The sequence below is a fragment of the Physeter macrocephalus genome, chromosome 10, assembly GCF_002837175.3.
Source record: "Physeter macrocephalus isolate SW-GA chromosome 10, ASM283717v5, whole genome shotgun sequence".
In the NCBI taxonomy this organism is placed as follows: domain Eukaryota; kingdom Metazoa; phylum Chordata; class Mammalia; order Artiodactyla; family Physeteridae; genus Physeter; species Physeter macrocephalus.
This window is the reverse complement of record NC_041223.1, coordinates 17,460,360-17,474,860: the sequence shown is the minus strand read 5'-3', so window position 1 is coordinate 17,474,860 and position 14,501 is coordinate 17,460,360. Positions and strand designations below refer to the sequence as shown.

At 42.4% G+C, this 14,501-nt stretch overlaps 1 protein-coding gene across 2 annotated transcripts in view; it reads left to right on the top strand.

Moving 5' to 3' along the window:
- The window catches only part of SASH1 (SAM and SH3 domain containing 1), a 338,740-nt gene that overhangs the window by 66,595 nt on the left and 257,644 nt on the right, over positions 1-14,501 (top strand). The window contains exon 1 of one of the 2 annotated variants that reach the window (XM_024122578.3): positions 12,581-13,534. The exons of the other annotated variant lie outside the window; for it this stretch is intronic. Within the exon in view, the coding sequence (XP_023978346.1) occupies positions 13,514-13,534 (21 nt within the window). The 5' untranslated portion in view covers positions 12,581-13,513. Of the gene's footprint in view, positions 1-12,580; positions 13,535-14,501 lie in introns of those variants that run through there. 2 annotated transcript variants of the gene reach the window in all.

Below are 14,501 nucleotides of genomic sequence, written 5' to 3'. Positions count from 1 at the left end.
TGTTGTACATAGAGTTTCCATATGACCCATAAATTTTACTCCTAGATATACGTACCCAAGAGAAATGAAAACATGTTCACACAAAAACTTGTACATGAATGTTCATAGCAGCATTATTCATAACCGCCAAAAGGTTGAAATAATCCAAATGTCCATCAAAATGAATAAAGAAAATATGGTTTATTCATACAATGGAATATTATTTGTCATCAAAAAAGGAATGAAGTACTGATACATCTTACAGCATGGATTAAACCTTGAAAACATTATGCTAAGTGAAAGTAGCCAGACACAAAGGCCACATATTGTATGAATCTACTACATTAATCTACTAGGGCTGCCATAATAAAATACCACAGACTTGGGTGGCTTAAGCAGCAGAAGTTTATTTTCTCATGGTTCTGGAGGCTAGAAGTCCAAGATCAAGGTTTTGGCAGGTTTGGTTTCTCCTGAGGCCTCTCTCCTTGACTAGCAGACTACTGTCTTCTCCCTGTGCCCTCACATGGTCTTTCCTCTTTGCACACACATCCCTGGTGTCTCTTCCTATTCTTTTTTTTTTTTTTTTTTTTTTTTTTTTTTTTTTTGGTACGTGGTACGCGGGCCTCTCACTGTTGTGGCCTCTCCCGTTGCGGAGCACAGGCTCCGGACGCGCAGGCTCAGCGGCCATGGCTCACGGGCCCAGCCGCTCCACGGCATGTGGGATCTTCCCGGACCGGGGCACGAACCTGTATCCCCTGCATCGGCAGGCGGATTCTCACCCACTGCGCCACCAGGGAAGCCCTCTTCCTATTCTTATAAGGACACCAGTCCTGTTGGCTCAGGTCCCCACCCTTGTGATTTTATTTAACTTTAATTACCTCTTTCAAGTCCCGTCTCCACATATGCAGTCACATTGGGGGTTAGGACTTCACCATATGAATTTAGGGGACTATAATTGGAGCCATAGCATGCACTTATGTGAAACGTCCAGAATAGGCACATCTGTAATGACAGAAGGTAGATTAGTGGTTGCCAGAGGCTGGAGGGATAGGAGGATCGGGCTGACAGCTAAGGGGTGCAAAGGATTTTTGGGGGTGATGAAATGTTCTCAAGGTGATTGTGGTGATGGTAGAGCTGTGAATAATGCTAAAAGTTACTGAATTGTACATTTTAAGTGAATGAATTGTATGCTATGTGAATTATATGTCAATAAAGCTATTACCAAAAACAAACCAACCAACACAGACCCCAGGGAGCAGGAAAGGTCATTGGTAAAGTCTTTAAGAGGTAGCAGGATTCCACCCATAAGCGTGGAGTTCACAGCTAATATTAGAGTTTTTTAAGATGTGCAAAGAAGAAAGAGCCCACTTCTGATTCTAAACATTCAGGCCAGAAGAGCAGGTATCGGACTGGGGGCATATGGTCAAGGCTGCCCTGACTGCAAACTTGGCTTAAACCTGAGTTACAGAGGATTGGCCTGGAGCTCCTTAAGCATTTATCTTAAAGACCCAAGAATGACATCCCAGCCTGGGGAGAAGCCAGTTTCTAAGGCTGGGAGCTCGGCAGGGTGTGAGGCAGGGCCTGCAGTAATCTCTCCTGTGCTCCTGACTTTCCTCTTCCATTCCTTTAGAATGAGAATGTTAGACTGTAATCAGCGTGTAATCCTTTTGGTATTACATGCTCTTCTCTCCTGAGCTCTGTGTTTTCAAAGCATAGATCCGCCAAACCACATGTATTAAGCACACATGCTATGTTGTCATTGTCAGTTTATGAATTGATCTGCTCCACTGGACTTCAAGTTCCTAGCAAATGGAAACTGTTACTTTTATCTCTGTACCCTCAGTGGCTCGCCCGTTGCTGAGCACATACAACATGCTCCATAGATGCTTGTTAAATGAATTAATAAATGAATACTTTGTTTTCCCATGTTTAACTTGTTAGAATGCACATAACTTTTTGCTTGTGTTAGACTGGGCAATTTTGGGAACTATCAAACTAAAGAATCCTAATTAAAGCAGTGATTTTTTTTTTCCCATAGAGTTGACATAATTATAGATAATAATAATAGCTTAACATTTATAAACATTTCTGGACTGGGCCCTAGGGTAACCTACTTATATATTTGTTATCTCATTTAATCCTCACAATAAACCCCTGAGTAGATATTATTATTACCCCCATTTTACAGATGTGGACACTGAGGTTCACAGAGGTCGACTTGCCCAGAGTCATAGAGTTAATCATAGTGAAGCCTTGGTTTAAACCTCAGAACTCCAAAGCCTGTTCATTTATCCTCTATATAATTATGACTTCTCAGTATTTTTTTCTTTTTGGCCACACTGCGCAACATGCGGGATCTTAGTTCCCCAGCCAGGGATTGAACCCATGACCCCTGCAGTGGAAGCACGGAGTCCTAACCACTAGACAACCAGGCAATTCCCGTGACTTCTCAATATTTTATTTTGTCAACATACCCTCATCAAAGGTAAATGGAAAAAAGAAGCAAGAGGTGAGGCCTGAGATTGTTGGCTTGCCTTTCTTCCAGGCCCTGTCTGAAGGCTTCCTGGCCTTAAAGGTTAGCAAATCCCTGCCTGGGTCCAAGATGACATGCAGCTTCTTCACAAATTCAGGCTGCCATTTCTGAGATTACCTCACTCAGTGGGCAAAAATTACTGCCCAAGTAGCCCCTTGCATTGAGAAGGGGACCATAAAAGTAAAGCACGCATGGAAAGTATGGGTGGGCTTCTCCCCCTTGATCATGAATGCAGTCTGAAATCAAGCAAAACCAGCAAGGCTTTTCAGATTGTTTTCACTGTCTACTGACTCACCGCTTCCAGTTTTCATTGTATCCTCTTTCGTCCCCCTTATGCATTTCAGCCACACTTCACAGCGTTCTGCACAAAGGGAGAACTCAATACGAGTTGACTGCTTACCAGAATGGAACATTCTGACATTTCAGAACAACAAGCTCAGCTTGAGGTGTTTCAAAAAGGCGTGCATCAAATGTCACAAAGTTGTTATAAGAGATTCAACAGCTTTCATGTTGACCTCAATAAACAAAATTAAATGTTTGCTCATTTCACGGTTACCATGTCCCAATGCAAACAGCCTGGTATTTTTCCTATTTCTATTCACCTCTGTTAACCTTGGCTGCCTGTGTGTTATAACTGGACGGCACTCAAAGATTGTTGTCCGCAAGGATGCGGGGGAAGCTTATACCCAAAGGAGGGCAACCCGTGTTCCAGGGGAGCTTGGAGTCATTCAAGACCAATGTTTTTGGTTAGGAAAATTAAACAGAACCAAAGTTAATCCACCACACTCAGGGTGTTCCTTGTGTCTAGGGCTAAGCCAAAATTCTAGGAACAGATGGGGTTGCCAATGCCAATTGTGTAAACTGTCCTCAAATTTCAAATGAACTGTATGAGCAGAGAGAAAATCCAGCTCTCTCTTGGATTCTTCTTTCAGAGCAAGGGCCCAATGTCCTGAACCCCCTACATTCTCACCAGTACTCAGGGTTGTGGGATCTGCACCTGTTGAAGGCTCCATAGATAACCCTCCTTCTCCCATCCTGGCCCTGGTTCCATTGCTGTTGCTTATCTCATTGCCTGTCACTCTTCACTCCACGAGGCAGCGGTAAGACTGTTCTTACTCATCATTGTCTGTCCAGGACACACCTGGCTTCATACATTTTTATTAACTGCATAAATGAATTATAAGGTCAATGGAGAAAAAGAAATGCCTGGCAGAAATATGGCTGAGAACTGACTCCCTGTCATGGAGAAGACCTTGCATCTCACCGATGGTGCCCCTTACAGTAAGAGTGAGCCAAACCTTATCTGTGGGAGGCGGACTTCGGTTGGGATGATGAGGTCTTTTAAAGACTAAGGCACTTTTCATCATTTTTAACACCCTTTCAATGAATGCACTGTAAAACTTGTCTTTTCTTTTTCAATTTCTGATTTTTTTTTTGTTCTGATGTGTGGACCATTTTTAAAATCGTTATTGAATTTGTTACAATATTGCTTCCGTTTTATATTTTGGCTTTTTGGCCGCGAAGGCATGTGGGATCCTACCTCCCTGACCAGGGATCGAACCCACACCCCCAGCATTGGAAGGCAAAGTTCTAACCACTGGACTGCCAGGGAAGTCCCAAGCTTGGCTTTTTAAATTATTATTTCCCTCGTTTTTAATTTCTGAACAAAATAGCATATTTAAGAACCAGCTTTTTTTAGTCCAAGATTAAATATAATATGTACATCTATTTGAAATATATGATCTTTTGAAAATATTAAAAGAATAGAGATCAGAGGATACCACTTTCATAATGTTCTTTTCAATTTTCATGAAATTTGAAGAAGCTTAATTTTTCAATTATGAAATATTCATTGGAAAAGATTTCTATTTTGAATCTAAATTATTTTTAAATATCACTTAACTTACATGAATCATATTATAGTTGCCTGCCTCCCCCGCCCCAAAACATCTTACGATACAGTTTATACATTTGATATATTAATACAATAACATTAATCAGCTTCTTATGTAACTTGTTTTGAACTTGCATAATAGTTGGTACAGCTCCTAAAAAGCACTTTGTAAATATTAATGTGTTGTCCAAATCTTCTAGCACTGTGGTAATCATCAAGAAGATTTCCACCTGATATTTGACAAGAGAGAGTCCACAGTAAATCCCTAGACAGAAAGTCAACCCTTCCACCTCTGCATTTCATACAAACTCAGATTCTCTTGGAGGGGCTTGCGGCACCACCCAAGTTTTCCTGAGTCAGAAGCACGTCTGTTTGACATTTATTTCCTACTGTCACCTGTTGGGTCCCTTATGTCCTTGCCTTCCTACCACTTATAAAACGTATGCCTATCTGCCTAGGAGAAAGGAGGGGTGATCAGAATATTTCAAGTACCAACTGGAAATGCAAACAGGACAATGTACATTCAGTAGAAGCAGAACATGTGAAAACTAAACCTGGGAGCAGAGAGGCGGTCTCATGCATTTCACAGTCTTAGCAAAAGATTTCTTGATACAGGTGGCAGCAGCAAATTGCCTGTCAAGAGATTCACTTTCTAACGAGGCCAGCCATGTAGAACAGCCGTTGCACCATGAGGGCACCGCTGCTGGCCCAGATCTTTGGGGCTCTGAGGCGGATGGCAGGAATGACAGTCCTGAGCTCCCCAGCAATGGCCACATCCCTGATGGATGAGGGGACAGGAGACAGGGTTAATGCCACCAGCCATCCCTTCATGATGCCACTGCCAAACCATTACTCAAATGAGGAGTGGGGATTAGCCGGGGGTGAGGAAGCGGGAACCTGAAGTCAGGCATGGGAATGGGAAGGGAAATGGGGAAGAAGAGCACCCATTTATCTTCAGGGGCCTCTGTCATCTTTGGTTATCAGTCGAGGGGTGTACAACAAGCTGAAGGACAGAGGATTGGAGAATGCTGGGTCCTGACCTTGCTGGTCTCATGTTTTCCTCAGCTGGATGCTCTCAGATGCCCAGGAAAACACTGCATGCTTCTCCAAGCACACACACACACAGACACACACACACACTTCCCAGTGTCTTCCTGTGTCCATCTCTATGCTTAAAACAGAAATGACAGTTAGGAGACCGCATGGTAGCCAGTGCACTGATCTCCTTTCTCACCATTTAGCTTCTGTGTAAGAGAACAATTTTCCTGGACAGCAAGGAATGCAATGTCACTTTCAAAGTCAGGATTGAGTCAACACTCCCTCCTGTGTGGAGGAGATACCCTTTTTCTCCCTGAGCCACCATTCCATCGCTGACAGGTGACTTCACATTGAGAACAGAGGCAGGTGCAGTGCCCTGTCGGTGGTGGCCCCTGGGTGCCCTTCAAAGCCAGTTCTCAACACCCAGGTATCCACACTGGTTTGGCAGAGCCAAGGTAAGAAGCTAGGCTAACTGCAGGAGCTGCCAGCTTTAAGAAGAACCTGGCTTCAAGTCAGATAGATCCTAGGGACCAAGCTGAATAACAAAAAGTTCAATGAACGGGGGTTTCAAGCTTAGGAAAAAGGAGACACCACTGGGGATGTAAAATTAAGTTAAACATTCAACTCTGTAGAAAAACACCATAATGTTAGGACTAGAGCCTCAGCGAGTGGCAACGGAGACCCAGATCTTGAGAGTCAATTCTAAAGAAGTTGGCAGGGAAAATCAGAAATGGCAGAAATATTTGCAGAGTGCCTGGGGGCAAAGTCCTTGACAGAATCATCTTCAACTTCTTCAGGGTACCTGCGCAGGGTGGGTGCCCAAGAAAATCCCGAGGAGTCAATGAATGAACATGCAGTGGCTGAAGTTTTCACTGAAAAAGCAGAAGGTGTTGGGCTGAGTTTCACGTTCTTAAGAAATCCTGTACCTGCCTTTAGAGAGCCCAGCCTTCTTGCACTCTTAAGCATGTTTTCTAAACTCCTGTCCTGGAGAAGTAGAAGGCACTTCTCAGGTTCACTGAGCTAGAACAACATTTTGATACAAACAGACCCGGGCCCGCTGAAAGACGTATACCCTCGGCAGGAACACCACCTTGAGTTCAGACAGAAGGCACATCTGTGCCTCATTGATAATGTAATAACGTACATTACATTTTTGGCCGAGAGCACCTGTGCACAGCCCAGAAAGTCAGCCCGGGGCAACCATTCTGATGGAGGCGATATTAACAGCTCTCATTAAAACTCATGACTGGGGCTTCCCTGGTGGCGCAGTGGTTGAGAGTCTGCCTGCCGATGCAGGGGACGCGGGTTCGTGCCCCGGTCCGGGAGGATCCCACATGCCGCGGAGCGGCTGGGCCCGTGAGCCATGGCCGCTGAGCCTGCGCGTCCGGAGCCTGTGCTCCGCAATGGGAGAGGCCACAACAGTGAGAGGCCCGCGTACCGCAAAAAAAAAAAAAAAAAAAAAGGAAGAAAAATAAGTTCTGTACATGTGAAGGAATAAATGTACAGTCATTGTCACCTATTACTATTTCTATACGTTTTTCTATACTATCAGCGATTAATTATGATGGACAAATAATACATTTAGTGATGCTGACAATAGTGATGATGTCTCGGATATTTGCTTACTCTACCAAGCACTGTGCTAGGCACTTTATTTATTGGTAAAATATACTATATATTTCATTTTGTTGTATAGTATCTAGTACAGTATATCTCATTTATATAGTATCAATAAAAATGGTTACAGGAACAACAGTGACAACAGACAGAGCCAGGGGAAAAAAATAAGTTCAGTACTTTGGAAACCTTAGAAAAAGAAATATGAGAATATGATTAATTTTTTATCTGGGCCTGATTCTCTCAGAGCATTAAGCCACATCCTGGATATGACTGGCTCGAGATCCCACAGCAAATAACAAGCATTTGGGACTCAGGCTCAAGCCTTCAGACACCAAGTCAGTGTATTATGGACTGTCTCTGGGAAGTCAGGGTTAACCCAGGTATAGACAAAGCAGGTAGTTAGGAATTAACGACCCATGATTCTCCAGATGAACTCTTCAAGTGCTGGATACTCACATTTTTGAATGGCTGGCTCGAGAAGTTTCTTAAAAGATCTGATCTCCGCTTTAGAAGTGGAATATGATTCAGGAAAGCTGTAATTGTCCATAATAGCTATCTCTGAATTACTTTATCAGATCCTTTTCTCTCTGCCACTTGCTGAAATTTGGTTGGCTGCAAGGAAAATAGGAAGAGATTTAGATGAAATAAGAAGAGTGCTGCATAGGAACGTGACCGTTGGCAAGTTACTTACTCTCTAAGCCTCAGTTTCCTCACCTGTAAAATGGGAATGATAACCCACCTTACAGAGTCTTTGAGACAATTAGATAATGCATGCAGAGCACTTAGCACAATGTATAGAAAGGACCCAATGTTAGCTGCTGATGTGGTTGTTATTAGTATTATTATTAATAACAATTCTGATGTAAGTTTCTGGTCTCTCTAGGCAACCAAAAGTGTCGTTTTGTTTTGTTTTTAAAGGGAGGCTGGGACAGCTGGTGAGCTAGTAAGGAGTAAAGAAACATAGGCAAGGTAGTGGAATCCATAAGACAGATGTCACCAATTCCATAATTCTACTTCTAGTGGTACCTCGATCACGCCACTTCGCCTCTCCGAGTTTTGGTTTGCTTATCTGTAAGAGAAAGAGAATGCCCACACTTCCCACCTCAGCAGATTGTCAAGGATTCAAATGAGACACATGTATGTAAAAGCACATTGAATATCTTAATGGGAATGGTAGACATTGCTTTCACACCTGTTTCACTTAAATGACTATCGTTTCAATGGAGTCAGTGATTCTCACCCCTGTCTGCACATTAAAATCAACCAGAAGCTTCTAAAAATCCAGATACCCAGGCCACAGCCCAGACCAATAAAGTCAGAATCTCTAGGAGTGGACCCAGGCTCAGTACTCTTTTTTTTCCTTCCTAAGTGATTCCAGTGTCCACCCAAGTCAGGGAGTAAAATATTTTTCAAGCTTACCTGGTGACAAGGAGCCCCAGAGACCCACCATAACTACAGAATCAACCCTCCAAAGAAGGAACTGAGAGTCTGTATTTTCAACAAGCACCTCTAGCCGCCTCTTCTCTGCAGACAATTATGAGAAATACTGTGTTGAATCATAGTCTGAGAGTTAGAAGGGATATCATCTACCATCTTCACGCTTTGGGCTTCCCTGGCGGTCCAGTAGTTAAGACTCCATGCTTCCCCTGCAGGGGTTCCATCCCTGGTCAAGGAGCTGGGATCCTGCGTGCCGCGTGACGTGGCCAGAAAAATAAAAAAGAAAATCTTCACCTTGATTCATCTCTAAACCACATGAAACTTTATGAATCCTATGAATGGAAGGCAAAAGTGTGTTAACCGACTATGTGAACAATAAATGACACAACTGTTAGCTATTCCTCTTTGTGCAAAACTCACCACCAGTCCCTTTCTAGTTCAGGAAATCTTGGCCGATGCATAAGATTTTCAGTGTTTTGAAACTTTTCTTGATCAAACGATTTGGAATGCCAAGAAATGCATCAAAAGAAGAACTCTTTCATTTAAGAAAGAAATATTTTATTCCCTGACTCGGATGGACATTGGAATCACTTGGGGAGGAAAAAGAAATAGTACTGAGCCTGGGTCCATGCCTAGAGATTTTGACTTTATTGGTCTGGGCTGTGGCCTAGGTATCTGGATTTTTAGAAGCTTCTGGTTGATTCTAATGTGCAGACAGGGGTGAGAATCACTGACTTCATTTGAATTTTGAGAAATAAAATAATAAACTCAAGTTTTGTTGTGGACCATGGGAATGGGACAGTCATAACTAAAAATTTTTCCCTTACAAAAGATATATATTGTACAGCTCTATAAAGCCTAAGTTATTACTTTTAGCTCTCATGGGAAAGTGAGGCAGATCAGGTTTAATGTAAATAACATCCTGACAAGTTACTATGGCAAACCTGAAGGGAAAATGTTAACTGCTGATATTCAAGTTGCAAAACTCAGCTCAATGCTAATTGTGCATTGCAACAGATAATTCCACTCCTCCTCACTGTTTTGAAAGCATCAAACTCTGCCAGAATCACTGGTCTGTCAATTCCCACTGAACATTCTAACATTGCCGTGAAAAGTTACATCTTGCAGAATCTTCCCACTTCCTCTGGGGCCACATCCACTTGCCTGGCCTAGGTAATTCACTGTAAAACTTTCCTCCTTCCTAGTTCCTGCACTGTTGGAGTCCTGCCTTTGTCTCAGCTTTACCTGATCCATAAGTACTGTCACTACTGAGTAGAGACTATGTTTAATTCTGAGCTTGTTAAGACAAAAGATAATGGCGATTGATTTTAATTAATATATAGGTTCAGAGTATTTGCATTTCCTTCGTAATGGTTTTATAAAACTTACTCACTTCCAAACTTTGCCAGATAAGTCATTTGAGAATAATGGTGCTGGATCCGGTCTGAATTTTATCTTTGGAAACTATTATCAACTTGCTCTATGTAATAATGCTTGTTTTAATGTGCATTCACTATGCCCATTTCTTTGCATTTCCCTTTATTTTTGATAAAGTGCCTTCATAGAGAGAATCAGTGTAGCCTAACATTTTGTGATATGAAATAATAACACATTATTTCTTCATCTGTTCTGATTTGGGAAAAAGTTCTTATGATTAATAAGAGGGTGTATTGTAAATGCTTGGATTGGCATGCCCTGTGGAGGAGCTGGTAGAGCAGCAGAGCTGACCCCAACTCCTGTGCTGAGTCAGCACACGGTACCTTGAATAAAAACAGAGCCATGGGTGTTCCCAGGTGTGCACCCTCCCCAACACTGGGCTTCTTTAGGTTTTTATATTTTTTTGTATTTTGTGTGCCTTGTTGAATCAGTCGTGTTACATCGTGTGTTGGAATGGAGGGGGCGAGAAGGCATCTTTAAAACTACAAAAATAATGCTGCTGATGGCCTTTGTCCACTGTCAACCCAATCTCAATGCTCGTTTCTTCCACCTCTCACAGTCTTAAACCCTAGAGTACCTTGATTTGTTTATGTGAGTGTTTGGCACATAGTAGGATGCAAGATAATGCACAATCATTGTTCAGAGGATGCCAGTTGTTAGTCTGCTTGGTCTGCTGTAACAAAGTAGTACCACAGATTGGGTGGTTTAAACAACAGCAATTTATTGTCCATAGTTCTGGAGGCCAGAAGTCCAGAAACAAGGTGTTGGCAGGGTTGGTTCCTTCTGAGGGCTGTGAAGGAAGGCTCTGTTCCAGGCCTCTCTCCTTGGCTTGTAGATTGCTGTCTTCTTGTTCACATGGCATTCTCCCTAAGCATGTCTCTGTGTCCAAGTTTCCCCGTTTTATAAGGACACCAGTCACATTGAATTCATGCCCACCCCAATGACCTCATTTTGATTAAGTTACCTCTGTGAAGACCCTATCTCCAAATAAGATCATATTCTGAGGTACTGGGGTTAGGCCTCACCTTATGAATTTGGTAGGTGGGACACACAGTTCAACCCACAATGCCAGTGTTATACATGGTTTTTTAAACGTTCATATATTATCAAATTATAGCTGAGAAATGTAAATAAGTTTGTGGAAAGGAAATGTTTATTATTATGATGTTATGTAACAGGACTTTACTGGTATATCTGAGCTCTTTTCTGCAGGTAAGTGAGGATCTCCCACAGTTGCAAAAAAGATCGTATCACAGGTTAACTGTGGATCTCTGCCTGATCTCCAGTTGTTATCAGATGTACACTGAGTTTATAGTCTTGACTTCAGTGCTTCCGAGAGTCAAACTCTAAAATGAAAGCTACATCCTATGGGGTAGAATTTCTTTTTTGATTATCGGGCAACTAAGAGGATGGAGAGACCAATGCCTTCCTTGTAGAGATGAGGAAATGGACACCTAGAAAACAGAAGTCAGGTGGCCAAGGCCTCAAGGCTAAGTAGTAGAAGTAGTAGCCCTGGAACTAGACTCATAATTCCCTGCTTTTTTCACCACATCACACTCTCCATCCTCCATAGCAGGTATCGCCCGCCTTAACCCTAGCTATCAAAATTACCCACTGCTCACTGACAACATCTGACTTTCCTTACCTCATTTAATTTAAAAAAAAAATTAACTAATCCTAATAAATTTGCTAAAAGTAAGTACATTACTGATGCCGATGAGCAGGATGAGAATTCTGGAGTATGCCTTAGCTAACTGTTTCCCCAGAAGCCCATAAAACAAAAGAAAAAACAAAAAAATCTAGGTGTCTGATTTGTATAAGGTAGTAGCTTTCTTTACCCTTCAGACCCAACTTTTCAGCTAAAACCTGCCTTGCGGCCATACTTATAAATATATGCTTCAAGGTGGAAAAAAATTTTGTCTGAGATGTCCACCTAGTGGCATTTAGTGATTATTCTTGAAAACAAAAGAAAGAAAAGCCCTTTACCCTCTGTTCTCTACCAAGTCTTGATGAATGCATCATAACTGATATGTGAGGTTTGGATTTTAGAGACCACCTAATTCATCCACTTTACAAATGGAACTGTGGCCTGGGCAGTGGCTTGTCCACAGCCATTGAGTTAAAGAAACCTGGGGACAGGTCCCTTTACGTCCCAACCAGAATTCTTAACACCCTCGTGTAATGCTGCTTCATGGTTATTTAGCACATGTGTAAGCTAGTGGAAGTTTAATCTCTGTCTCCCCATGAAGGTAAGAGAAACTGTAGCCATAGTGTTCATTGGTGGGTGACTTAATGCTTTGCCACGTAGCTTCATTATGTCACACGCATTAATTTTAAAGAATAGACTGTGTTTTCTACCTTTATTTATTTATTTTTATTTTATTTTTTATTTATTTATTTATTTTTTTTTTTTTGCGATACTCGGACCTCTCACTGTCGTGGCCTCTCCCAACGCGGACCTCTCACTGTTGTGGCCTCTCCCATTGCGGAGCACAGGCTCCGGACGCGCAGGCGCAGCGGCCATGGCTCACGGGCCCAGCCGCTCCGCGGCATGTGGGATCTTCCCGGACCAGGGCACGAACCCGCGTCCCCTGCATCGGCAGGCGGACCCTCAACCACTGCGCCACCAGGGAAGCCCTAGTTGTGTTTTCTAAATATATAATTTACTGTGGCTATTTTCTGACTCTTCACTAGTGTTACTTATACCTAAACTTATCTGTGTGTGCTTTATGGGGAAAGTTTTGTTTAAAAATCTTAAAATTTTTCCTTCAGATGTTTTGCAAGTTAGCAGTTTTTTTAAAAACCTATTTTCAGGTTTATTAAATGGGGTTAAACTATACTAAGCACCAGCTATGGGTTTTATGGAGTCTTAAATCCTGGCGAATGAGCCAACCCTACAGAGTGGTCTCCGACAAACGGGTGCTCTGAGTTGTAGGCAGTTCATGCCACGGTAACACTAAGTCTAGAACATTAAACTTATCATGTTAAATTGATTTCTGGATGTTTCTCTGTGGAAGTCTTGGAATAGTCCTCCCCTTCCTTTCTTTGAGCCAAAAAAACTCTGAACCAGAACAATTCAATTTCAATTTGTGGAAAAGCTCTACTCCATGGGCTAAACATAGTGCTAAGAGAGATTGGTGGGGAAGGGGGCAGGAACATTTTGATCACTTTGGCATGTTACTAAAATATCTGAATTTCTAGTTAATCGCTCTGAGATGTATTTACAAGCTTTGTTTCTGAGGAGTATTTGCAAGCCTCGTTCTCAAGCCTGGGAACCTCAGGAGCAAAACCTGCTTTTGAGCCATAGTTCTTGTGTTATATGTTAAGCATTTGGAAGGAACCCCAAGGAGGCCTCAGGAAGCAGTTACTGCCTCTTGACTTATCATCCTGAAGGCGATTTGTTTTAAAGTTGATAATCCCTAGAGCTACAAGAGTGTCCCACATCTGCCCTGAATTGAAAACAGATTGCCATTAAGAGCCTTACATCAGCGCTGCGAATTCATTCGATCTGAGTCAGAAAGGAAGTTGGAGAACATTCGAACGTATGGCCTGATAGCAACACGGCAGCTCCCTTCATGGAGGACCAAGACGGCAGGGTATGTAGGCTGTCTCTTTTCAAACTTTAAGAGTGTTTTTCTGTAAGGAAATGTCCTTCTGACCTTTGGGCAGGAATATTCGGGAGGGGACTGTTACAGCTAACAGGTATAAAGTAACCATCAGTCTGTGGGCTTTTCAGTGCCACCAATGAATCGGTCAGAATTCCGAGAGGCTAGGAAGCCTCCACTGTCCAGAAATTTCTCTGCCAGGTTTTGCGCTTTTGTGTCTTATCATTTATATAACATATATTCAAAAATTATGTAGATATTTATATAAAATTCTCCCCCCCAGACCCTAAAACGATTCTGGAAGCCAAGAAAAGTTTTTACTGTTAAAACGCGAGAGCTTTTCCACCCTCAGCTTATCTATGAAATTATTTTAAAATATTTCCACACATGCCAGGAATGAAGGATGGAACTCTGAACTTCATATTCCAAGCCTCAGGGGACCGGGACCATCTGATTAACTATTTAGCATTTAATATCCTACTGAAGTCATCTTCTCAGCTGGCTGAACAACTTTTTTGCTTCTTTTTCTGTTGAAAAATTTATATTATAGGATGTGAGGTTCTTTTTCTTGTAAATTAAAAAGGAGATTAGATTTGTTTATCAAAAATGATTAAAGGAAAAAGAAGGCAACAGTGGTTACAAACCAGGGTCTGAGAACACCACAGCTTGAGGCATGGATGCTGAGTTACCGTCCGCCACTCCACCCCATAATCCCCCACCCCAGCCTGGCTCCGGAGGCCCTTCTGGCTCCTTCTCCGGGTCTGGACTGGGCTTTGGTGAGTGGAGGCCTCTCGGGTTACTTCCAGAAGCCTATTCTGCTCACCCTTTTCTCTGAGAAGCTGAGGACAGTGCCTGATACAGCTGATACCCAATAAATACTTGATGAATGAAAATAGCCTTGTGGAAGGGAACCCTGGAAGAAGTATCAGTTTGAACATATGAAGCTAGTGAACCTCTC